Source organism: Balaenoptera borealis (assembly GCF_965194805.1).
Source record: "Balaenoptera borealis genome assembly, chromosome: 2".
Taxonomy (NCBI): Eukaryota; Metazoa; Chordata; class Mammalia; order Artiodactyla; family Balaenopteridae; genus Balaenoptera; species Balaenoptera borealis.
Window position 1 is genome coordinate 134,682,997 of NC_138867.1, and position 25,780 is coordinate 134,708,776.

Sequence of the window (25,780 nt, forward strand, 5' to 3'; positions counted from 1 at the left end):
GGTAAACCTCTTCATCCCTTGGAGAACTTCCCAGGAGACTATCACGCACAAAATGTTATGCGGTATAGAACAGCAGTTCTTATCTAGAAGATTACAGCTGCTTAGCTAAGTCAGTATTTATATATCTAAAGATAGTCTTATATTCCATAACATCAATAATAATAAGTGCAACACGAATAATCATAACAATGTAGTTTCGTACAAAAGGCACTGGAAGAGGGGTCAGGAGACCAAACTCCACTTCTCTCTAGGTAAGTTAGCCTGGGCAAATGTCTCTACCTTCTGTATCAGGTTCTTTCTTTATAAAATGAAAGGACTGGAAATACCACCTACAACATTCCTTTCTTCTTTCCTTTGTTTCTATGAAGTAGCACTTGTATAGCCCTTCTCAGCAATTTTTCAAAGCATGTTTGCCTCCTTACTATATCATTATATTATTTTTCCATCATCAAGGAGGTAGGGAAAATAACACTGGTGCTTGATGGTCACTTAGAGACAAAGGCATGCTGATTCTTGGCTGGGATCTGACTTAGTAGGTGTAGGCATGAATTTGGGGTCTTTTGAGATCCAGGCTTTGAAGTGTTCAATGAGATGGAGACTTGAAAGAGGCCAGGCCGGGTATGGAGCCTATGGATTCCTAGACTTCTAAGTTGCAGGTGAAATAATACTGCCTCTCTTTCAGAGGTGAAAAGACATGCTCATCTTAAGCAGATGCTTACTGATAATAATCAGCCAATCAATTGGGAATAATATGGAATTACTTATGCACAAGGCCCCTGTGGTAGATATTTAATAAATATTTGTTGACTAAATTAATGGAGGGCCAATAGCCAAGTTTTCAACTTGGAGATTTCATCATTTAGAGCTGATTAATCACGTGGCATCAGTCAATTTTTTTTCTATTGTGAATGGGACATTAGAAGTTCTGGTTTCATATTTGAAGAGTAGTCATTTATGTTTAAATATTTTTTTCAAAGCCCATTTTACAGTTTTCACTAATTTTTTTTTTTCCTGACTCAACACTTGACATAGCATAATCTCATGTACTTAGTACTGATCATTTCTGAGCGTAACTGCTTTTTTGAACTGTTTGGTTGTGAATTCTGTACAATATTATTTGCAGATAGTCATACAACCAAATGGTCTTGATTCAGAATTTTGTTGGTTATAATCTGCATGTAGACAATGTTGTAAAATAACTCAGCTTCTTCATTCAAGCATTATGAAAATTCTAGGACAATTAATTCATTCTGGGGAGCCCTGAGCTACAGTTTCTAACATTTCCATGCGGGATACAGCAGATATATAATGTACAAACATCAAATTTCTTATTTTCTAACGTCTATGCTTTATATTCATAAATAACATTTAAAAAAGCATTTCTTTAAATATTACAGAAATTTATTGATTAGAAAAATTTCCAAGGTCACTGAGAAAGGCAAGATATGTCAGGTATTATTGTTTATGCTCTATGTACATTCCATTGCTTAGGGCCATCGATTTGCACACAAGAGTACATGGTTCATTGCCTATAAATAAGAATAACACTTGTGGGAAGAAAGCTTTTTTAAATTTATTTTTTAATTAAAGCCTCAGTCTTGCCATCTGTAAAAGGGGTGTGATAATAGTATTCACTTCATGGAAAAATGGTGAATATTTAGAGGGAATATATTTAGATAGACCTATTAGAAATTACCATTTGGTAGATCAAAAAAAATCAAATATTGGCAATTTCATATACGTAGTTCAACTTAATATATAAAGCACTTAACATAAGTCCTGTCACCTAGTAAGCACCTAGTAAAAATTAGCTATTATTTGTATCATCATTATATCTGTGAAGGAGCTGGCAGGATGGCATAACATAATCATTTTCAAATGAAGGGAAACATTCAAAGATTCTTCAAAGTCTGGCTAACATCAGGGTCCTGGATTCCCTCTATTCTGTGACTAAGTATAACGGTGTGGGTAGAGACATACATGCATCATGAGATGCGTGATGTTGGGCCAACATTTCCCCTCTCAGGGTCTCAGCTTCTTTTTCTCTTTTCTCATCTGTAAAATTATATTCATTGCAGCTCTAAAATTCTGTGGATTTATGACATCATATAAAAATAATCCTTTACATATTCAGGAACAAATACTGTAGTTCTGCAAAATAAGTCTGTTTTTTTCTAATTTCAAATTTCCATACCCATTATTGTCATTATAATACATACTGACTGAGCCTTTTATTTTAACATGGATTTAGATCTGATGTCAGATGCCTGTTCAAGGTACTGAGATGTGCAAGTGTTTTCCGTGGGGCCGGGAAGCTCCTTTGTCATGCTGGAGCAGTGGGCCAGAAAGAAGCATGGAGTCGTCAGGTGGTGACTGGCCACCAGGCGGGATTTCAGACACTCCCCTGTGCCTGCCAGTTTCTCAGCAAAGTGATCCCTGTTGCCAGACATTCTTTAACAGAGGACAAGGAAAGATGAGGGCCCAGTGGTATGCTGGTAAATGTCTAACAATCATTGTAGTGGTAATGGCAGTAGAGAATATGGGAGAGCCTTTGTTTGTGGTGTTTGCCAATTTCTGTAGAGTAAATACTCCCATCATGACCAATGTCAAACTACCAATGTAAAGTCTACTGGCTCACAGAACTCCTGAAAATTTATCAATCAGCTCTTATGTGGGCCAACATAAGCAGGCTCCAGCCCACCACTGGCAGGGGCAGACTTAAATAAAGATAAACTCTGGAGAGGTAGTCACCTACTGAACAACGTGCTTAGTTGTACAGGACTGATATCAGATCCTTTTTAGGGGTAAAAGAGAGAAATGGGGGGGCGGGGGCCTCAGGCACTTTGAGTAAGCATGAGATGGGAGGGGCAGTACAGATGGGAGACAAGTGTCACGAATGGTGAGGCCAGAATAGTCTGCTACAGCTGGATTCAAATGCTGTTTCTATCACTTTCTAGATGTGGGATCTCAGGCAAGACATTTAACCTCTTTAAGCCTCTGTTTCCTATTTGTAAAGTAAGGACTCCAACACTACTCAATGCTGAGTATTTCATGAGAAAAGTATGCTATAAGCTTGGTACTAATAGGACCATCTTAATCTTCTGAAAGGCCCTCAGGAGAAATGGAAAGATTTCCCTATTTTAATGACTCTTTGCACCTTAGGAAACAAGTTTTCCATGGTCACCATAGCATGGGAGCCATTACCACTTACAAAGGACAGGAAAAACAGTCGAGATCACCATTCTAGTCATTGTCTGGATAGGGCCACCACTCCTCATGGACACTTCCCTTTAGCCAAAGTCTGATCTAGCAGCAGAAACATCTCTTATAATATGCATCCTTCCTAAATTAAAGATGGCAGGTGGGGAGAGGGTCCCCTTTCCTTGCTTTTGGCAACATTATTGCATAGTGGTCAAAAACACAGCTTCTGGTGTCAGATAGATTTGGGTCAAAGAGCAGCTCTACCACTTAAGAGCTGTGTGGCTTTGCAAAGGTTGCTGAAGCCTGTGTGACCCTCTATAAAGCTACTTACATGTTTTAAAATGATCAAACATTCCTTCTTGATTTTTTTTTAATGAAATGAATGTCACCATTATTCTAATAATTATAGTAACTAATATTTACTAAGTACTTACAATGTATCAGTCACTGTGCTAAATGAATTATTTCATCTAATCCTTACACCTACCCTCTAAGTTAGGAACTATCATTACCCCAATTTACAGAGCATGTAACTGAGGCAAAGAGAATTTAAATAACTCCCTTATGTCTCCAGAGCCAACACAGCCTCCCTGTTGAACAGTTCTTATTACTATTAACAGTTGCTGCTCATAGGCAATTGGTGATTCCACTGGGTTATTACAAAGTATGTAATGCCTTCTGGCTCTAGAGCCCTCCATGTAAAGGGCAGTCCTGAAAATCAGCAACCATGCCACATAGGTCTTCTGCAATGAAAGCTGTTATGAGTTCTATCATTTCCACATATACTCCAGGACAAATCTTTGTCTTCATTCACTTCTGGGAGCCTCCACCATGTGTCCAAATTTTGGCACTGAAAGTTCCTCTAGCATCTGTCCATTTCTCTCCATTTCCTAGAGTCACTTTCCTCGTGGAAGCTGCCAGCATCTCTCACTGGGGATTGCTACCACTTCCTAATGGTCTCCCTGCACCCACTCCACTGGCCCCCCACCACTCCATTCCCCACACAGTAGCCAGTGTGAGCTTTTCACATGGTGACTGTGATCATGTCCTGATGACCCTCATCAGAAGCTGGCATGTCCCTTCAGTGGTCCTCCCTTTACCCTGAGAGTGGACGCCAAAATCTATCCCATGGTCTCCTCCATTTCAGTTCATGCTCCTTTTCCTCCCATCTCACTGAGCTCCAAACACATAAGATTTTCTTCAACTTTAAGACCCCCCATTTTGAAGGTCACTTGCTTGGGGAAGTTTTCCTTCATTTCCCTAGCCTAGGTCATCTCCTCTTGTTACGCTCTGACACAGTGGCACATACCCTTCTTCAACGTGCATGCCAAATTTGTAATTACCTAGTTATTAATGTGATTATTGTACTGATGTCATTCCCCTCCATTAGACTGTACGCTTTACAAGGGCTGGTGCCCAATTTGCTAAAGATGCCATCATCAGGGTCTACCACAGTGCCTGGTACATATTATTCACTCATTATTTGCGAAAGAAAGAAAAGAAGGGAAGGAGGAATGTATAGATACAGTTGGAGAGGTTAGAGTTACACAAGGGGACCGCTAACAGAACAAGGCTCAACACCAAAAGAGTTAAGAACAAAGCAAGTGATAAAGGACTTCAAACAGGAGATTCCTGGGTGCAGGAGTAAGTAATTAGGACTCCCTGGAGGCAGCAGATCATGGCCTAGCCGTGAGAATTTAGGAGTTTGGAGTCTTAAGATTTGGGTCAGAGACACACATAGAAACCAGCAGGTAGGCCAGTCCCCCCTCCCAACTCTTTTTAAAAGAACCAAGCAACTCTGTTCTCTTTTACCCTCCACCCTGTCTTACCCTTCCTTCCTTCCCTTTTACAGCTAAACCCTTGGTAGATAATATTCTCAGAGCTACCCGAGCATTTTTGCTTGAGACTTTCACCACTCGTGATCTCTCTCCACTTCATTCCTGCATGACCGAGTTGCCTTCCAGCTCAGCTCCCACTGACACTCAAGGCTTCCTACAATCTACTATCCATGCAACACCTAGAATAGACTTTTTTTTAATTTTATTTATGGCTGTGTTGGGTCTTCGTTTCTGTGCGAGGGTTTTCTCTAGTTGTGGCAAGTGGGGGCCACTCTTCATCGCGGTGCGCGGGCCTCTCACTATCGCGGCCTCTCTTGTTGCGGAGCACAGGCTCCAGACGCACAGGCTCAGCAACTGTGGCTCACGGGCCTAGTCGCTCTGCAGCATGTGGGATCTTCCCAGACCAGGGCTTGAACCTGTGCCCCCTGCATTAGCAGGCAGATTCTCAACCACTGCGCCACCAGGGAAGCCCTAGAATAGACTTTTAAAATGAGAAATCAGATATTATGCCCTACTTTAAAGGCCTCCGTGACTGTTTAGAGTATTTAAGTTAATCTTCAACTATGGCCTACAAGACCCTTCATCCAGGGTCCCTACCTGCCTTTCAGTTTCATTTATTCCGATCCCTTCATCCATCATATCTGACTTCTTTCTGAACCTTGAACACTCCAAGCCATGCCCCCCGCTAGGGCCTCTGTACAGGAGCAGGACAAGGGTGAGATACACTTAAGGGGGCGCTCACTTTTAGATCCTGCAAGGGCAGGGTCTTTGTATTAGCTGTTCCACTGTCTGGAACAACCCAGATTTTTGTAGGGTTGGTTCTTTATTGTTTCCCATCTCTTCAAGTATTTTCCCAGAATCCTGTTTCTTTTTCTTTTCTTTTAAAGTCCATAGACACTTCAGTAATCAGTATCTGCACTTATTTATTGGGTTTATTGATGTGCTTCCTTGTTCATTTTCTGTCTCTACATCCACTGGAAGGTCACTTCCATGAGCGACTGACTGCCTTGCTCATCCCTGTAACCTCTAGTACAGTGCTGGGCACGTAGTAGGTGGTCAGTAAATATCCAGGGAATGAATGAAGGTCACATAACTCAAATTGAATTCAGAAGATATCTGGGAGCTAAAAATGTGGGCCTTGCCTAACCAGGCAAAGAAAAGTAAGAATCCAAAGCAAAGTACTTTGCAGTTCAGGCCACTCAAAGCCAAGAATGTGTGGTTTTGATGTCTGCATTAATGGCATTTCTTTGTGAATTGATTTTTGCTTGTCTGATGTGATGTTGATGTTTTATGGAGATAGCCATTGGATAGAGAATTCTTGTTTTAGAGGCAAATACTCCCAAGTTAAAATTAGATTCAATTCCTACTGCTCAGGGTCTGGTACATCCATTAATCAGTTTCTGCAGTAAAAATAGGCCACAGGGTAAGACCATAAATGTGAGGGCTTAGTTCCTGACTCAGTCTGGAAGAAAGGTTTCACTGGAAAGCACAAGAGCTCAGTTTCTTAAACCATGAGGTTCATGTAATATATGATATCTTTATCTCAAACTCAGAAACGGACCCTATGGAAAATGAGTTTAAAGCTCTTCTCACATTTTCAAAGCCCAAATAGTAGTCCTCATCCCCCCATTTCCTTAACTAACTAGTAGTAAATTCTTCCACTCATCAATGAGTTTTTAGGCCTACAGAAAATAGTATATCTTCCAGGACCTAACTTTCATTGAGAGGTTCGTCTGGGTTTGCCTTCACAAGACCCAGGAGCCTCACTTAAAGTGATCCAGAGGAGGGAATGGAAGCTCTGACATGGTTTCCCATGCACAGAAAATTCAGTTCCTTGAAATTCAGTGAAAGTTGTCAGTATTTTAATGGAATAAGAACCTGATCCAAACTCTTATGTTGCCATATAATTCCCACCAACCTAGAGTTATTTATAAGTAGACTTCTCATTATATTTTCCTTTTTTTGATATTCAAAAGTCACAGAATTATATCTGCATATTATAAAAAATTCAAATACAGGACTTTTCTCTCTAAAATGACATATATTTGTGCCAAAGCTTTATTACTATTATTATTATTATTAATAATAATATTATTATTATTATTAACCTTGATTACTATTATTATTATTATTACTAATATTATTATTATCAAGGAACTGTTCTATTCTGATATATATAGATTTACTCATTTGTTCAGCAAAATTTCCTGAGCACCTACTATGTGCAGGGTGCCATGTTAGAGACTAGGAATACAGTGGTAAGTAATAGAGACAAGCTGTCTGACCTCATGCTTACATACTAGTGGGGGAAACAGACAACAAGCAAGTATATAAATATATAGAGCAGATACAGACTGCGGTAGGTTCTATGGAAAAACTAAGCAGTTGCTGGGGCTGAGTGGGAAGAGTGGTCAGAGAAGAAATTTCCATCCAGGGTAAATCTTGAAGGATGAGAAAGAGCCAGTCAAGTTAAGAAATGGAGGAGAGCATTCCAGGCAAAAGGAACTGCCAATACGAAGCCTCAAGGTAGAAAAAGCCTTGGCCTGTGTTAGGGACAGACAATTGAACACACAGAGTTCAAGAGCCCCTTTCTTATATCTTACAGCATCCCTCTTCCAGGGATACTTGGTCTAGACTCATCCTACTCCACGTTTTGGTGGAAAAGCACCTGGTGTACCAACACTGAGGACCTCAGACTCACACTGAGCTCGGGTGGCCTTTAACAGCAAAGACTGAAAACAAGTTAGAATCCAGTTAAATCCACAATTAATCTCCAGAGACAGAGCAGCAAACCTTCACACTTCCATATTGTTAAAAAAATTAATGAAACAATTACACCCAATTGGTCTCCAAAACCCTCTTGTCTAAAAACATCAATTTACTGCCTCTGTGAGAATGATCTTTACTCTCACGCAGACATAAATTTTATAATCATAATGCATGACAATTTTATATTCTTCCATTTATTCTTTTTCCATTATTCTTTTGTTGATACATTTCCATTCATGGACTCCAAAGTAATCATTTTCTCAAATACATGATTTTTTAAATAATCGAGTGGTTCATGTCAGAGATGTACTTATCTATTTTCTGTACTGAACACATTGACGAACTTACCTATCATTTATTGTTTGATATTCAGGTTGTTTTCAGGTGTAGTGAAAATGCTGAAAAATAATAGTATACCTAATATAGAATTTTCTACTTTTTAAAATCGGCTCTTTAGGATAGGTTATGTGGGATAACTCTGTCATGGGATAGCATTTTCTGATCTCTACCGTTTGTTGCTACATAATCTTCCAAAGAGATTGAAGCAATGCATGGGGCTACCAATAGTTACCAGAATCATTGGAGAAGGTTGTTTCTAAGAAGAAACTAATAAGAAAACAAAAGAATCCCATTGTTGTGGTGATCTTCAAATATCTAATACTATTTTTACAGGTTTTAAATGTTATAGTGAGAGAAAGGGCAAAAATATAATATTTTATACATGGGCAAGATAATTTGATTTAAAATCAGTCTTATGTATATGTAGATGAACCCACTCTACATAGTAGGATTTAAGGGGTGCCAAAAAGCTTCCTGCTCTGCAAAATATTCATCTCCCTAGATGATCATCTTAGGGGGTCTCAAAGGTTCACGTGAATAAGGTCTTTGGGTTAGATCATCAAGCCTCTTTATCAAGAAGCAAATGAAATACAGAAAGGTATAACATAAGCCATTTTTGACTGCTCTGTAGAGTTTAGCTCTAAATTTACATAGAGCCTCAGGGACTGAAAGTCTCAAGCAGACTGTAATTCTGTAATTCTAGAAAAGTGAGATAAGGTGAGAAAGCAACAACACAGCAGCTTAACAGAATGGGGACCTGGTACTGAATAATCTGGGTGACCTTGGTCAAGTCCTTCTTCTATCTGGGATTTGGTTATCTTGTCCACAGTGTCAAGGGATTGGACTAGATCAAAGTTTTCCAACTTTTTAAAGACTGGAGCCCCCTTTTAGTACAAAATTACACGTGTTACTCCCATTCCCATATGTGAAGCAGAAGAGGAAGTGTTCTAGTTGAAGCGAGAACAAGGAGGCTGCCCAGAACCCCACCCTCTTGGCCTTACCCTTGACCTGCAATAATCACCAAGGTGCTTCCAATTCTATGACCTCAGTCTCCCCAGGCTGTAAATTGAATAGTAGAAATGAAAAGATAACAGCTAGTTTAGAAAGTCATTTCACCTTGAAGCCTCATCTCTAACATAAAAAGTTGGATTGAATGATCTCTAAAGACCCCACCAGCTCAAAAGAAGTGGAAGCTATGTGATTGTATCTCACTACCAATGATATCAGGAATTCACAAATAGACATGGAGATTAGTTAAATATGGAAATCTTTCCAGGAAGTAATACAGCTAAGAGAAGGTTAATAACTGTATGGCTGATAAAAAACCATGTTATCAAAATTCAGGCATGAACCCAAAAATGCACCCTAAAAAAGAAGGCAGTCATTTCAAATGTAACCAACATAAAATTTAGAATAATATGAGCCATTACCTAATGAGTCCTTGCTGTGTTTCAGGGCACCAGATTAACAGCTTTACATGTATCATATCAAAAGTATTCACAATAACCACATGCAGTAGGTCCTAATGTTATCCCCATTGTATTGATGAGAAAAACAGAGGCTTGGAAAGGCTAAGTATCTTTTCTTAGGTCAGACATCTGGGACAAATATTAAAGTTGGATTAAGTGTTCTACAATGGATATTTTCAGATCTAGGCTTGTTTGGGTCTGAGAAGTCTTATAATAGAAGCCATGGTGACTGAGAAGGGAGAGTTGGGTCAAGGACTCATTGGTGAGTTTCCAGCACTGTCTAATGAAGTCCTGAGTGGGGACCAGTAGGAATGCTCCTGTTAGCTCAGCGGGCCTCCCTGAATGACAACACAACAACAGCATCAACAACAGCAGCCTGCAACAACAACCACAAGGAGAGGACTGAACACGTTCCTATTTTTTTTTTCTCGTTTATCCTCACGATTCTTTGAAGAAGATAAAAGTCAAATTCTGTTTTAGAGAGGAAGCAGTCGAGACACAGGGAAGTTAAGCAATTTGCCCAAGGTCACAACAGCAGCTTTAAGTACAAAAGCAACAACTTACCTTAGGATTAGGCATTCCTTGTAGTTTGATCCCACACTGCTTCCTTGCCTGAAAGTAACCAACATAATCAACTTATCAGCTCTTCCAATGATTCTTTATGCATGTATATATAAATACAAATAAACTTTCTTCTTTCCCTCCTTTTTATACAATGGTAGCATATGCTACATACACTTCCTAACTTTTCTTTTGGTTGATTAGCATTACTTCTTGAAGATCAATCCATACTGATATGCAAGGGGCTTATTTATTCTTTTTTTTGGGGGGGGGGTTGCATAATATTTTGTTGTATGGATAAAAAAACTATCTTGATGGACACTTAGTCTGTTTCCAATTTTTTTTGTCATTACAAACAATGAGGAACGAATAACCTTATAGGTATCTCACTTTCTATATGTATGAATATGTCTTAACCAGGGGCAATTTTGCCCACCATTGGCAATGTCTGGAAATTTTTAGTTGTCATAACTGGGGAAGGGGGTGCTATTGGCTTTGGTGGGTAGAGCCAGGGATGTTAAGTATCCTACAATGCACAGGACAAACTCACAACAAAGAATTATTCAGCCCAAAATGTTAATAGTGCCAAGGCTGGGAAGCTGTGGTCTATAGAAAACATTTCTAGAAGTGGGATTGCTGTGTCAAAGGATATTTGCATCTGTTATTTTGCTGAACATGACCTAATTTTTCTCCACGGAAGTTGTACCAATCAACATTCTCCAGGGCCACGTGTAAAATTCTTGTTTTCTCAAAACCTCACCAATAGTATTATCATATGTTTTGATCTTTGCAAGTCTGATAGACTTAAAAAATGGTTTATCAGTAAAATTTATTTACACGTCTATTATTGTAGTCAGTGAGCATCTTTTCATATATTTAAGAGCAGTTTAGATCCCTTTTGCCCATCTTTCTATAATGTTGTTAGTATCTACCTTAATAATTTGTAGGAGCTCTTTATCTATTAGCTAAAACCTTTGGGCAGGCTAGTTTTAACTTACCTCTACGTTGTCAAGAAATTGTTATCCACTCGCCAATCATTCTAGATGTCTTTTTCAAATCATTTCTATTAAGAGTTTTGTCATGGAGTCCACAAATATTACTTTTTGCTGCACACTTGGTCCTACCTGCTGTTCCCTCAATCAACCAAGTAACAAATAATCAGTTGAACATCATCTCTGTGCAAGGAGTTATTTCCTGAAATCGAATGAAGTTGTTATCCATTTATATACTTTGGCTACTGAATCGCCAGTGCTCGAAAGGTAGATTCAAAAATACATTCTTTCAAACTCATTCGAAATCTAATAAGCCCTATATTGGAAAGAAGGAGGGCTTTGAAAGAGCATTCAAAGACCAGAGATGCTGAGAGAGAAAATGTGCAGGACACCTTCAGGGTCTACTCTGTACCACTTAGGTCTTGCTCTTAATTTCCACATTAAGTCCTTTTCCCTCTATCCACTTTCATAAGCAAATTTAAACGAACAATGCTTTTTTAAGGCTAAGATCACTAAGATCATTGCTAAGAAGAATGAGGCTGGAATTATTCCTGAATTGTTCCTTCACCTCTAAGACAAATACACCACATAAAAGCACACAGAGCTGTTTATTAATCTATAAAGAAAATGACTAGCGCTCAAGGAGAGCATGAGAGGAAATGTCGTGAACTTGAACCTCCACGGATACAGAAGAGCAGGTGGCAGGTGCCGCCTTGCTGCCACTGACTGCTAAAGGGGTCATGAGGTTATAAAGGCAAAGAGCTGCGTCATTTCACACACCCAGCATTTGATGTGTACCACTTGGCCTTCTCCCATAGTCATCTGCCAAACCCGTATGACAGTGTGGTGTTTTTAAAATTTGTGACTGCTTTAAAACAGTATTTTTATTTTTCTTCTTAGTAAATTTACATGCTCATGGCAAAAACTTCAAATATTATAGTAATATATAACTTACCCTGCAAAAGTCTTCCATAGTGTCATCCACAAGGGAGAACCAGTGTAGCAGTGTTACTTCTTGTATTATTTCTTTGATTATTGAACATATTAATATATATTTTATTATCTCTTTTCCCAAAAATGAGATGATGCTCCAGCTATTGTTCTAAACCTACTTTTTACACTTTATATATATATATATATATATATATATATTTCCCCTCCGTATAGACCAGCTTTACTCTTTGTTGATGGCTACAGAGTGGTCACAAGATAGATGAACCATAACTAATCTGACTGTTTGTCTACTGGTGGATATTTAGGTCTCTCTAGACTTTTCAGTGTAATAAATAATGCCACAAGGATTTTCCTACGTCTATATATTTTGAACAAATGTTTCCATAGGATAAATCCTATAAGGGAAATGTATTTATTTATTTTAGTTAACTGCTTTTAAATACAATAAAAGAAATACACGTTCATGTTAAAACAGTGAAACAGTATAGAAGGAAAAGAGGTGAAAAGAAAGTCTCTCTACTTCCTACTCCCAAACCCCAGAACTACTCGTGAGAAAATGCATTCATAATTTTAATAGAGGATCCCAAATTGAGTCTGGAAACTGTGTGAGAGTATAGTCCTGTTTCTTTTCTTTTCTTTCTTCCTTTCTTCTTGTTTTTTTGTTTTCGTGGGGAGGTGGGGAGAGGGTGAGTAAAATCCTTTCATTTTCAGGTAGTCAGGCTGCTACTACTAGTGAGATGGCGACTTTAAGGGAAGCTTGAGTGTTTCCCCCACAGCACAACCAGCCTCCTCGTAAACCATAGTGTGAAAAGCTGAGGTGAGGAAAGCCAGTTTACTCTGGTTCGGCCGTGACTAAAAGGTCTTGTGGAAAGAAAAGAAGGCAGGTGTGGGATGGATCATAGTTTCCTGGCTTTAAGTCAGTCTAGGTGCCTCGAAACCTGCTACCTTAGCTCCAGATCTTCCCAGAACTTGAAAGTTTAGTGGGGGTAGGTCCAGGTGATCATGGACTGGGAGAGGGAAGAACCAGCAACAGCTAATTACAAATTACACTGGTGTTCTAGAAGACGCTGCTTTTTCCCTTGAGATCACATCTTTATCAGGTTCCAAGTAGCTCAGGTCATTATAACCCTGAGTTGCAGCTGTCAGCAGCATCCCTACTCCCCAAGAACTAAATGATTCGGAAGACCTAAGAGAACTAAGCCCAGAGAACTGAGACAACTTGCCCAGTATTACTTGTTCTCATAGGGATTCCAACCATGACTTTTCCAAGTTCCGAATTTCTGCTTGTCTCCCCTTCAGCATGAGGGTTCCCTTTGCCATAAAAGACAGCTGCATTGGGCTTCCCTGGTGGCGCAGTGGTTGAGAATCTGCCTGCCGGTGCAGGGGAGACGGGTTCGAGCCCTGGTCTGGGAGGATCCCACGTGCCGCAGAGCACCTAGGCCCGTGAGCCACAACTGCTGAACCTGCGCGTCTGGAGCCTGTGCTCCGCAGCGAGAGAGGCCGCGATAGTGAGAGGCCCCCGCTTGCTGCAACTAGAGAAAGCCCTTGCACAGAAACGAAGACCCAACACAGCCAAAAATAAAAATAATTAATTAATCAATTAATTTTAAAAAAAAAGAATGAGGTTCTCATTTAAAAAAAAAATAATAACACCCTTATTAAAAAAAAAAAAGACAGCTGCATTGGGAGACTGGGAGGGAACTCGTGGGTTACCTCCAGCATGTTTTGCAGGGGATGGGACTAGAATCCAGGAAAGCTCCTAAAACCAATCTTAGAACTGATAGTCGGAATTCTGGTAGGGGTGGGCGAAAGCAACCCCCAAGTCAGTCACTGAAGTTTCACCTCACATGACATCAGTTTTCATTTCAATTGCATCATTGTGCCATTTCAGATTGGTACAATGGCTGGCTGTACCACAGGCCAGAAGAAGCAATGAACAAAATATTCAAAATGCCTGGTTAAAATCATCAAAAATATTTCCTAATCTTAAACTCTGATAAAAGCAGCATGTGGCTCCTTTTACAGTGCGATCCGAGAAAGCCTTTTTTTTTTTTTTTTTTTTAATTATTTTTGGCTGTGTTGGGTCTCTGTTGCTGCGCGCGGCTTTCTCTAGTTGCGGTGAGCGGGGGCTACTCTTTGTTGCGGTGCGTGGGCTTCTCATTGCAGTGGCTTCTCTTGTTGTGGAGCACGGGCTCTAGGCACGCGGGCTTCAGTAGTTGTGGCTCTCGGGCTCTAGAGTGCAGGTTCAGTAGTTGTGGCGCACAGGCTTAGTTGCTCCGTGGCATGTGGGATCTTACCAGACTAGGGCTCGGACCCATGTTCCCTGCATTGGCAGGTGGATTCTTAACCACTGCATCACCAGGGAAGTTCCCGAGAAAGTCTTAAAGGCATCGCTCCCCTTTGAAAAATACTGGTTCCCTTTGAAAAACACTCTCCCAGTTGATGCTTGAAATCTGATTATCAAATCTCCCTCTAGGTTTAAGTCTCTAATACCTGTCCTAATCCAAACTCCTGTGAAACAAATCAAGCCTTAAGCTCTCAGGAAGTTAAATCTTAGGTGAATGACTATTTGGGCAAGGTTTTGACGGGCGAGGGGGAAGGGAAGCAGAGAGCTAAAGTCCTCACATTTGCTAAAATGAGAGCAAATGTGACACAGCTGGGAAGACCAGGCAACAGGCCCCTTTCAAGGTTTTGCCCTGGTTTTACAAATAATTGGCAAAGTAAACAAATAACTCCGGAATGTCAAAATCACCAGGATCACCAGTTAAATATTAATGTTGTCCTCCCAAATGGTGGTTCTCAGTTACATATTTGCCTGAAAGAAAACCCCAAAGAAAATGTGGACACATAAAGACAAGAGAGTGAGGTCTTGTTCTATGGGCAGCATTTGGAGAAGGAAAGGAAAGGAAGTAACACTTGGGTGGTTGGTTTATCATTTGAATGATTTTCTTTTGCTAGTAGGTTTATGTAGATCTTTTAAATCCTCTAAGTTAACCCACTGATTCAGGGACAGTTATTATTTCCACTTAAAAAAAACCAAGGCAACAGAGAAGTTGAGACACTTGCCTGAGGTTGCACAGCTGGTCAGGCAGACATGGGTTTGCCTGATGTGAAAGTTCCGTTTCTCTCTCACTCAGCCTCACTGGAGGAGAAGGCTGAAGTTCTACTGTTTTTCAGAAGGGTGGAGATGTCCTCTTTCATGGGTAACTGACACACAGCTTCTTACTGATGTATCTGCTGGACTAGCTGAGCAGCCAAGGCACCAATGTTATAGGAGCGAAGAGGGAGCTCTGTGCTACCGCTTTGAAATCCAACATACACAACCAAACATTTCACAACCAAATGAGGCAGAAACAAATCTCCACTGGGTCACGGCTTACAGAAATTGGTCATGCAATTGATTGTTCAGCGTTGGGTTTGGGGAATGAAAGTCTCCTACCTTAAGTCAGGGCAGGTGCAAAGCCATGAAGCAGTCATTAAGCACTCAGGCTCTGGAGTCACAGAGTTGAGCTTGTATGCTCACTTATAAAGAGACTTGGCCCCTCTGAACCCCAATGTCCTCACCTGCAAAATGGGGGAATAATACTCTGTAGGACTGTGATTAAATGAGATGTCCTGTTGAGTGCCTGAAGTATAGGAAATGCTCCCAAATGTTATGGTCTTTTGTTTTTCCCTGCCTTCTTTAAAAGTCACAATCCAAAATTCTATTTCATAGGATACGTTAACATAAAAAGAAAGGCGATATAAAAGCCACTTGCACAAACTTACCTTGTACAAATATGTGGGCATCAGCATCTTTTTAGATTGTGTTTGACATACATCAAATGTCCGGGGTGAAGCTTTGCAATATGAGGACAGCTTTGTATGTGGCCAAGAAAAGAGACAAAGCCAAGTGAAGTTCTGTGATTTTCACCTCAAGGGGTGCAGATGGAATAACGAGGAAGAAAGAGGACCTGCTTTACTTGGTGTCTCTCTTTCTCTGGTGGCTTTCATGTGGCTTCCTTGGAAGGTTTTACGCTGGCATTTTTCAGAAATAGCGCAGTTGTTTGGGATGATTACAGGCAGTCACCATTTCCCAGAGACAAAGCTGTGTTTAGCTCACTGACCAACTGTCCCCACTGCCCAGCTCGGGGAAGGCACAGCTGACCCTGCTATTTACCACATAGCAGATCTTTGGAGATCTGAGGACAACTGGCCTCAGGATGCCAGAGAGACTGACCAAGCAGGACGCATTGTGAGGGGGGAACCTGATCACTCCTCTGGGGCTGAGAGTGAACTTTGATGATAGAATGTGAAATCCATTTCAACCGAAGGCTCACCTGACAGTCTCTTAAAATCCATGTTGGAACTCAACGAATATTAAGAAGTCAAAGAAGATCGTCTGAGTTTAGAGAAATCTTCCCTGGAAGTCTTGAAGCCACACTGTCGAATCAGGTCATGTGTGGCTACTGATCACTTGCAATGTGGAGAATCCAAACTGAGATATCTTGTAAAATACACAAAGTCTTAGTCCTTAAACATAATAGCTCTCAATTTTTTATGTTGATAACATGTGGAAATGATAATATTTAGAAATACTGGGTTAAACAAAATACTGTGTTCTTAAAATTAATTGTACTTGCTTCTTGTTGCTATTTTTAGTGTGGCTACTAGAAAATTTTAAATTCCATATATGGCTCACATTATGTTTCTGCGGGTTAGCGCTGCTTTAGAACTTCACATAGAATTTGTATCCCTAGTCACAACTCCAGTTACTATTTACGTCCACCTGATGCCCTGATTATGATGATCCCAGGCTATTAACAACTGATACTTATCCAGAATGTTTCTACCCCAGGGCTTGTGCTCTTGCTGTTTATTCTACCTCAGTGCTCACTCTCCCAGGCCTTCTCCTATCTGGCTCCTTTTTTTTTTTTTAATATTTATGTATTTATTTATTTATTTATGGCTGTGTTGGGTCTTCGTTTCTGTGCTAGGGCTTTCTCCATTTGCGGCAAGCGGGGGCCACTCTTCATCGCGGTGCGCGGGCCTCTTCACTATTGTGGCCTCTCTTGTTGTGGAGCACGGGCTCCAGACGCGCAGGCTCAGTAATTGTGGCTCACAGGCCTAGTTGCTCCACGGCATGTGGGATCTTCCCAGACCAGGGCTCGAACCCGTGTGCCCTGCATTGGCAGGCAGATTCTCAACCACTGCGCCACCAGGGAAGCCCCTGGCTCCTTTTTTGACTTTCTGATCTCTCCTCAAATGCCCTGTCTCCAGTGAGGGCTGCCCTGACCACCAGCTGACCACATCAACCTGTCCTGTTCTCCTTAGAGCACTTGTATATATTGTCTGCCTTCCCAACTAGACTAGAGCTCCGTGAGAAGGTCTACCATGTTCATCTCTCTATTTCCCGCACTCAGAACAGCACCTGGCTCAGAGCTGGCCCTCAATAAATATTCCTGAATGGCTAAACGCATTAGCCTTAAGTCTGATTGAGACTATCTAAGCTGCGTTCCAACACGGCACCCTTCATTTATATCATCCTAACTGGGTACCCATGGTGGTCCAGCCGCTGTGATAGGCTTGGGGGATATGGTAACAGATGTCCTGGTCTCTACCCTCAGGAATGCAGGAGTTGCAGTGACAAAAATGTCTGCAAACAGAGTGGTCCTGTTACTGCCATGAGCCTTCTGTTGCATTTTACCATGTACACTACTAAGGAAATAACCCAACAGAGGTTGAAAACCAAGATAACCTCAAAGCTCAGACTCCCTGTTTATCACCTGTAGCTGCAGGTGGTTTTTGAGAAAACAGCTCTCTTGTGCTCTTCTGCTTTTGAAAACAGATTACCCATTGCAAAGACTATGATTATGGGCAGTATCAGGACATGTATTTCTAGCTCTGAAAGACTCTAAATGAGAAGAGAGTTTGGGTCCAAAGGGCACATGTTTTCAGAGGTTTTTAAGGGAAGACTGACCTCTTAATACATCCTGAGATTACAAAAGCACACTGGAGACCACTATGTGGAAGAGATGCTCATTTTTGTTTTATATATTCTATAAATATGTGTGGGAAAGATAAATACATTCCAAATGGTTAACCTTGGCTAGCTCAGAGTTGTGGAGAAGGATAGGATACTAAAATACTAGAAATATTTTCTCAACATACCTCCATATTGTTTTATTTGTTGCCATGAACATGGATAGATTTTGTACTTTCAAAAATGAATAAATTTGTTTTCAGAAAGAAAATTAAAAAAAAAAGAAATACCACAAAATTCCCTGTATTCAATAGAGAGTACTTCTCGCATCTTGACTTTTTGTCATCTCAATTCTATGCCTCAGCTACTAAAGCAAAGGCTATCCGTTAGGCTGAGTATCAAAAAGTGGTAAGTAGAGCCTGAGCTCATTTCTGGAGAATTTGATGATGTCATACTTCCCAAATACCCACCAAGTGCCCTCATATATCACAACTCTCTTGCCATAGTTAGGACTTCTTTAACCTCTTTCATTGGGAGGGTACCCTTTATTGAGGGCACATATCATAAGCCAGGGAATTTGTTTACATACTCCCATTTTATTCTGCAATCAACACTTAAAGGGTAGGCATTATTATCCTCACTTCTCAGACGTGGAAACTGAAGTTCAGGGAGGTTAGATGAATGACCCAAGGTCACAGAGCTGGTTAGAAGCAGAGCCCAACTTTGTCCCTAGCCCTTTCCAACCTTGTGCCTGATTCACCACCATCTGTGCTACCTCTTTCTTAAGGATAAGCTAAAATGAAGGGTTTTGCAACTGGTTCCATAACTGAATTAAACTCTATTCTCAATGGAAGCCTAATTCCAGGCACCTGTGAAAGGCTCCTGCTCTCCAAAAGCTTTTCCCTAACTAGCCTTCTATGGACCCTTATCGTCTACCAACCTAACATCCCCTGGGATCCAAGGACAAGGACTCTTAGAAATGGGTAACATGTGACATGGTTATAAATCACAAAGACCATCATGTGAATTAGTTATCAAGGAATACATCTAGCAGCTTCCAAGGAAATGAGACATGGGGCCAGTAAAATTTAATGGGGGTGGGGAGAAGGGATAGTTACAGAGCAGAGTCAGGAATGTCCTACAGGGGTGCCATTGTGGGACCATGGATAACTAAGGGACACAGAGAAGGCAGATATAGAAAAGAAAGGTGCCACTAAAGGTATTTGTCACCAACCAGGTCAGGCCTGAGCTCACTTACTATGCTAATAAGGCCATGAATAGGCACAAAGCAGAAAAAAACTGGCACATGTGTGGTTTCCCACAGATTGCACTACCCATCCCAGCTGTAAGTTCTGCAAATGCTGCTGTTTGTCACAAGGTAACTGGGATGTAAGGCACAGTGGCTCAGTGAACAGAAGTCAGTCACTCCATCAAAAAGACGATTCAAATAACATGTTCTCCCAGAAGTCTGCTCAGAGTGTTCTTCTCAGGCACTGAGGGCTAAGAAGGAGCGTCTGGATATTTGGAGGGTTGGTTTACAATGGATCTTATCTAGTAATGTATTTCTAGAAGCAGGCTGGACAAAAATATTGTCTTCCTTCTTCCTTAAATGGAATGTGGTTTTTCTCCCCACAGAAAAAGCGCACTTTGAAGGGCTCCATTGAACTTTCCCGAATCAAATGTGTCGAGATTGTGAAAAGTGACATTATCATCCCATGCCACTATAAATATCCATTTCAAGTAAGTGCATCAGGGAAGGGGGCTAGTTCCCCATTCCTTGGACAATGGTTAAAATGCTCAGTCATTGTACAAGAAGGTGGGAGAGAGATGACTCTGGTCAAGGGTTAGAACTTAGACCAAGCCCAGAAGAAACTGCTGTTTTCTTTCAACCGATGATGCATTTATTCATTCAACAAAGATTAACCACAAAATCTTGAAAAACTTGTCATTCATTTCCCTTTCCTTCATGTCTTCCCCACCTCAAGGAAAGTCCTAAGTACTCTACTCCTGCGGGGAGGAAAAAAACTATCAAGGGCCCCAAGCCTAATATTCCATAAGGGTGGTTTACTCATGACTTGGGACAACAGATTACAATACTTGGTTATAAATTGCTTAGAGGTCCTGGGGTAAAAAGACTCAGATTTTATAATCTGAGAACTATCTGGAGTTGTGCTGTCCAATACAGTAGCCAGTAGCCACATGCAGATGTTTACATTTAAATGTAAATTAATTTAAATTACACTATATTAATCAGCTCCTGAGTCACACTAAGCCATATTCAATGAATAAACTTTTCACACCTTCAATACCCACACGTGGCTAGTGGCTAATTTATTGGACAGCACAGATTTTAGAACATTTCCATCACTGCAGAAAGTTCTATTGGACAGAGCTGGTGGAGAGTATATTTAGTCTTTAGGTCATGACATCATCTAAATCTCGTTACCACTCTTGACATTTATGGTTCTGAAAGAGTGGATATCTTCTTGCACATCCTAGGGTACCGTTCATGTTTACCAATCTGAGGAGTTAATATTCCATTTTTTAATGTGGCATAAAAAAGGACTTTCTTCCTACTAGAAACATGACCTCCACAAGTTGGAATTTTTAGTACCAAAAGTAAAAGGAATAACACACATTTTTCCCATCATTAAAATTCCAATTACAAATGAGTGCATGGAAAAAAAAAAAAAAGCCTGGTGAAATCCAAAGATCTGTAGTACATTAATAGTATTTGATCAATGTCAATTTCCTGGTTTTAAGAACATATTATGTTATGTAAGATGTTATCATTGGAGAAATGTGGGTGAAAAGTACACAGGAACTCTGTACTATCTTTGGAAATTCTTGGGTGTCTTATTTCAAATTAAGAAGTTTTAAAAAATCTCGATTATATATTTATCATCTAATATCTTACTCTTTCATATGCCAGAATTTTTTTTAATCACTGAAAAATTAATATGAGAAGTAAACGTCCTGTCTAGGTAAGTGGAGAACTCTTTTCTCCAGCTATTTGAATTTAGTGATGGCATACTGGTGACATGTATTCGAAGGTGAGCTGTGGGGTTTCACCCTGTATCTGCACAGCATCCAAACACCTGGATAAAAAGGACACTAGTCCCTAAATTACCCAAATGTTTGCCTTTTTGATGACAACTTGAGACCCCACTCTTGGCCCAGTAAGCCAGGTGGGCCTGCTGTCAGTCATACATCTCTGGCTGCACTGTTCACCTTGAACTCTGTGTGTGTTTCCAGGTTGTGCATGACAACTACCTCCTATATGTGTTCGCTCCAGATCGCGAGAGCCGGCAGCGCTGGGTGCTGGCCCTTAAAGAAGGTAATTAACCTCCTGTGCAATTGAATCCCTGAGATGCCTAGATCCTCTAGAAGGCTTGAGTTCCATGATAGACTAAAGGGCGGCTGATGGTCAAACATTTCTCCCTTTTGGTGTTGGTGGAGGGTCCCACGTTTTCAACTTGGGTAACAACCAGTATAGTACAGGGTCAGGCAAATCCTCCCTGCCACCTGCTTTTGTAAAGGTCTGAGATAAGGATGTTTTTAATATTTTTTAATGGTTCTATTTAAAAGGGTTATGTAAGTACCTCATTAATATATCAATTGTGCCTGCTGGTGAGCAAAACCTAAAATATTTACTATCTGGTCCTTTAAGAAAAAGTCTGCTGACCCCTCGTATAGTATGAAGAATAAGAGCGTGGGCCCTTGAGTTAGATGACCTGGGTTTGAATCCTGGCTCTGCCACTCACTGGCCATGTGTGCTTGGGCAACTTCCTTAACTGCTCTGTGCTTCAGTTTCTCCATCTGTTTTTAACAAGGGGAGGAGGAGGGAATAAAAATAATAGTACCTGCCTCCTGGTATTATGCTAAGTAGAATAAGTCAGACAGAGAAAGACAAATGCTGTATGTTTTCACTTATATGTGGAATCTAAAAAATAAAACAAATGAATATAACAAAACAGAAACAGACTCACATAAACGGAGAACAAACTAGCAGTCTCCAGAGCAGAGAGGGGTGGGAGGAGGGGCAAAATAGATGAAGGGGATTAAGAGGTACAAGCTACCAGTCATAAAATAAATAAGTCACAAGAATGTAATGTACAGCACAGGGAATATAGTAACTATTTTATAATAACTTTGTATGGTATGTAATCTACAAAAACACTGAATCACTATGTTGTGCACCTGAAACTAATATCGTTAAGTCAACTATACTTTTTTTTAAATTTATTTATTTATTTATTTATTTATTTTTGGCTGCGTTGGGTCTTCATTGCTACATGCGGGCTTTCTCTAGTTGCAGCGAGCAGGGGCTACTCTTTGTTGCTGTGCAAGGGCTTCTCATGGCAGCAGCGTCTCTTGTTGCAGAGCACAGGCTCTAGGTGTGCAGGCTTCAGTAGTTGTGGCACACGGGCTTAGTTGCTCCGCCGCATGTGGGATCTTCCCGGACCAGGGCTCGAACCCGTGTCCCCCGCATTGGCAGGAGGATTCTTAACCACTGCGCCACCTGGGAAGCCCCAACTATACTTTAATAAATAAATTTTTTCAAAAGCACCTGCCTCCAGAGCTGCTAAGAGTAAGGCCCTTGGGACTATCCAGGCCCATAGTCAGAACCCAACAAATGTCAACTAGACTTAAAGGTTTTCAGATCATCGTAAGGGTGCTTCTTAGGACTCGCCTTCCCGACAGCATAATCAGAATCAGCGCAGCGTTTATGAACATAAGATGTGCAGCCAGGCTGCTAAGGAGAAAATTCCAGCTCTGCTAACTATTAGTGTGTGACCTTGGGCAAATTCCTTGACTTTTCAGTGTCTCCATTTCCTCAGCTATAAATTCTGACTAGAAACAGGCAGTCATAGGGTTACTGTGAGAATTAAAAGCGTTAGGACGTTGATTCACTTTGTTATAAAGCAGAAACTAACACATCATTGTAAAGCAATTATACTCCAATCAAGATGTTAAAAAAAAAAAGTGTTAGGACATGTCAGACACTTGGAATCATACCTAAGGAAAGCACTCAATCCATATTACTATTATTATCATTTAATATTATAGTATTGTCATTTAGCCTGAAGCCCTGGATTTGCAGGAGAACTGGGTTAAAATGTTAATCTAAGTAGCTGTGGGGACTGAGGGTAGGCAAGCCATTTGAAATCTCGGGAGCCACGATGTCTCTATCTGAAAAACGAGAATAAACATACAAGTCTTATCTTCTTCCAAGGTTGTTGCGAGTCCCAAGTGGCAAGTGCCAGATAAACTGGGAAGTGCTCTCAAGTTTAACAGTCAACGGGCACAGAACAAACCCTAAAGTACGAAGTAACCAAAAGGGCCCCAACTGTGCTCATTGGCCGTTCTACCTCGGTGGAGGGGTTTTACTTACAGAATGTTAAAGCTGAAAGAAGCATTAGAGATCATCTGTCTAGTTCTCTGTGTTTTTATACTTTTCTTTTTTTTTTAGGAGGAAAGCCTCTTTTTTCCTGTACCAAAATCTGACTTTAAAGCCACAAATCTAGAAAGGATAAAAGCAAAGTTGCTATAGTTGAAGGTGGGAGAAATGGAGTGGTGAGAATCTTACCTATTCAGCCTTCCCTAAGTTCCCTAAGGCACTTTTGTGGGGCCCATGGTCCCAGTCTAACAACATCATGGCACAGTGGGAACTGGGGCTCAGATGAGGGTTTTGCCCAACCTAAGGACACACAACTATCTCAAGGCAGAGCCGGATAAGAACCCAGATCTGCTGATGACTAAATTCAATATACACTCCTCCATAAATGTATATGCCCGGAAAAAAAGGCCATTTTTCTGACTATTCTAGGCAATACTCATGCAAGCTCACACAGCAGGGTCAATCTCAAGGAATTATAAAGTTGGTGGCCCTTGATAGACTGACCTGGAAATAACTCTTCTGCCGGTGCCAACCCCTTTCAGAAACCAGGAATAACAACAGTTTGGTGCCCAAGTATCATCCTAATTTCTGGATGGACGGGAGATGGAGGTGCTGTGCTCAACTGGAGAAGCTTGCCGTGGGCTGTGCCCAGTATGATCCCACCAAGAATGGTAAGTGACTATGAATTCCCTTTCTTCTTCGTACAGTGACTGGCCTCTCTCCTAGTAGGAAGGAAAGGCTCTTTGCTTCCCATCACCAGGGGTGTCCAGGATTGAATGCAAAAGTCCACAATTTCAAAATTTTCAGAAGGCAATCATCCGCCTCTACCACCAGTCTGTTGATGTTTTTTCATCTCAAGGCCGATATCTTTTTAACTCCTTGCTACCCAAAGTGTGGTTTTTAGACCAGCGGCATCAACATCACCTGGAAGCTAGTTAGAAATGCAGATACTAGGCCCCCTCCTAGGTCTACTGGATAAGAATTTGTATTTTAACAAGATCCCCAGGAGATCTGTGTGCACAGTAAAGTTTGAATAGCACCACTATACCTTCAAGTTCGGAAATTTGATTGCCACAGTCTACTCAAATCTGAAGTTGTAGAGACAGACCTAGAGATACATAATATTATCTATTACAGTGGCATCATATCACACGTGTTCAATTACACAAGTTGAACTCTATACACTTGGAGGGGGAAGAAAGTAAAACCAAAAAAACGGCTCATTTTACAATGTGGCTTCTCCCTACCTCTACTTACTTGCCCTAGACCTCCACAGTCTCAGAGAAAAGGAGGCCACAGCCTAAATGCAAAGCAAAAACAAAAGATATTGTTTTTTGGCCTTTGAGGTCAAAGACCCAGGTCCTAGAGATTGGAGTGCACCTCGATTTTATCTTATGTGATGACTTTGGGACCTGAACCCCCAGTGAAGGGCAACTCCACTCTGATGCACTTTTACGTACATTATACTCCCATTCCTCATAACCGTCTGGGGTAGATGGTATGATGTTAAAGAAAGAGGAGGCTTGAGGACTTCAATATGCTCCAGGTCGTACAGCGAGGAGGCGCTCTGCAAAGCCACTGTTGACTAGGAATGATGGATCATGTGGATTGTTTGCTTCCGTAGCCCTCTCCTCTCAACCTCTCTTACCCTGCCTAACTTTTCTCATCCATCAGTTTCTTTTTTGCACTAAAACCTAATACCTCAGATTGACAGCCCAAGGCGGATGTGCTAAATGTAACACGTGGCTGGGTTTTCTGCGGCTTCCTGAGTTGCAGCCCCTCTTAGTGCCACTTTAAAAACAACTTCTTCTCACCCTCTACCTTGGGAGAGAAAGTTCAAGGTTACCAGTCCCTTGGCCCAGAAGAATATTTACCTAGTTTTAGAGGTCAGTGATCCCCTGCATTAGCCCTGTGGACCATCCTCATGAAGGCTAGTATCTCATGAAAAAGAAATGGAAGGTTTTACATGAGTGGAATCAACCACAAGAACAGGATGGTGTGGGCTTGCCTCAGTGACTCAAAGCCCTTTCCAAGGCCAGAGTGGTCTCCAAATTCCTGCCAGCACCTTCCTGTAGGTCCTTGGATGGGTCACTTGGCCATCAAGGACCCTAATATCCTCATCTCCAAAATGGAAGGGGAAGTTTTAGGGGTCCTAAGATGAAATATTCTCTAAGCCCATTCCCAATTCTGAAATTCTTTGAATCTGTGTTTCTATTTTGCAATTTCCACCGTGCATGTAGCAGCTGTTCCTATCCAAGGCAGACAGTATTTCCCTCCACTGAGTGGTACACACA

General features: G+C 40.9%; 3 protein-coding genes across 6 annotated transcripts in view; 1 reads left to right on the plus strand and 2 right to left on the minus strand.

Annotated features, from left to right (window-relative positions):
• Positions 1-25,780, minus strand: part of MED7 (mediator complex subunit 7) — a 116,679-nt gene that overhangs the window by 36,586 nt on the left and 54,313 nt on the right. The window contains exon 2 of the mRNA XM_082379163.1: positions 10,181-10,228. The gene's annotated coding sequence lies outside the window, so the exon portion shown is untranslated. The remainder of the gene's footprint in view (positions 1-10,180; positions 10,229-25,780) is intronic.
• Positions 1-25,780, minus strand: part of GARIN3 (golgi associated RAB2 interactor family member 3) — a 101,266-nt gene that overhangs the window by 19,265 nt on the left and 56,221 nt on the right. For 3 of the 4 annotated variants that reach the window (XM_082379100.1, XM_082379097.1, XM_082379099.1), the window contains exon 2: positions 10,181-10,228. The gene's annotated coding sequence lies outside the window, so the exon portion shown is untranslated. Of the gene's footprint in view, positions 1-10,180; positions 12,666-25,780 lie in introns of those variants that run through there. The other variant, XM_082379098.1, reaches the window with a different exon arrangement.
• The window catches only part of ITK (IL2 inducible T cell kinase), a 78,912-nt gene that overhangs the window by 12,308 nt on the left and 40,824 nt on the right, over positions 1-25,780 (plus strand). Inside the window, exons 2-4 of the mRNA XM_082379086.1 lie at positions 19,721-19,825; positions 21,341-21,422; positions 24,029-24,157. Coding sequence (XP_082235212.1) covers positions 19,721-19,825; positions 21,341-21,422; positions 24,029-24,157 — 316 coding nt within the window. The remainder of the gene's footprint in view (positions 1-19,720; positions 19,826-21,340; positions 21,423-24,028; positions 24,158-25,780) is intronic.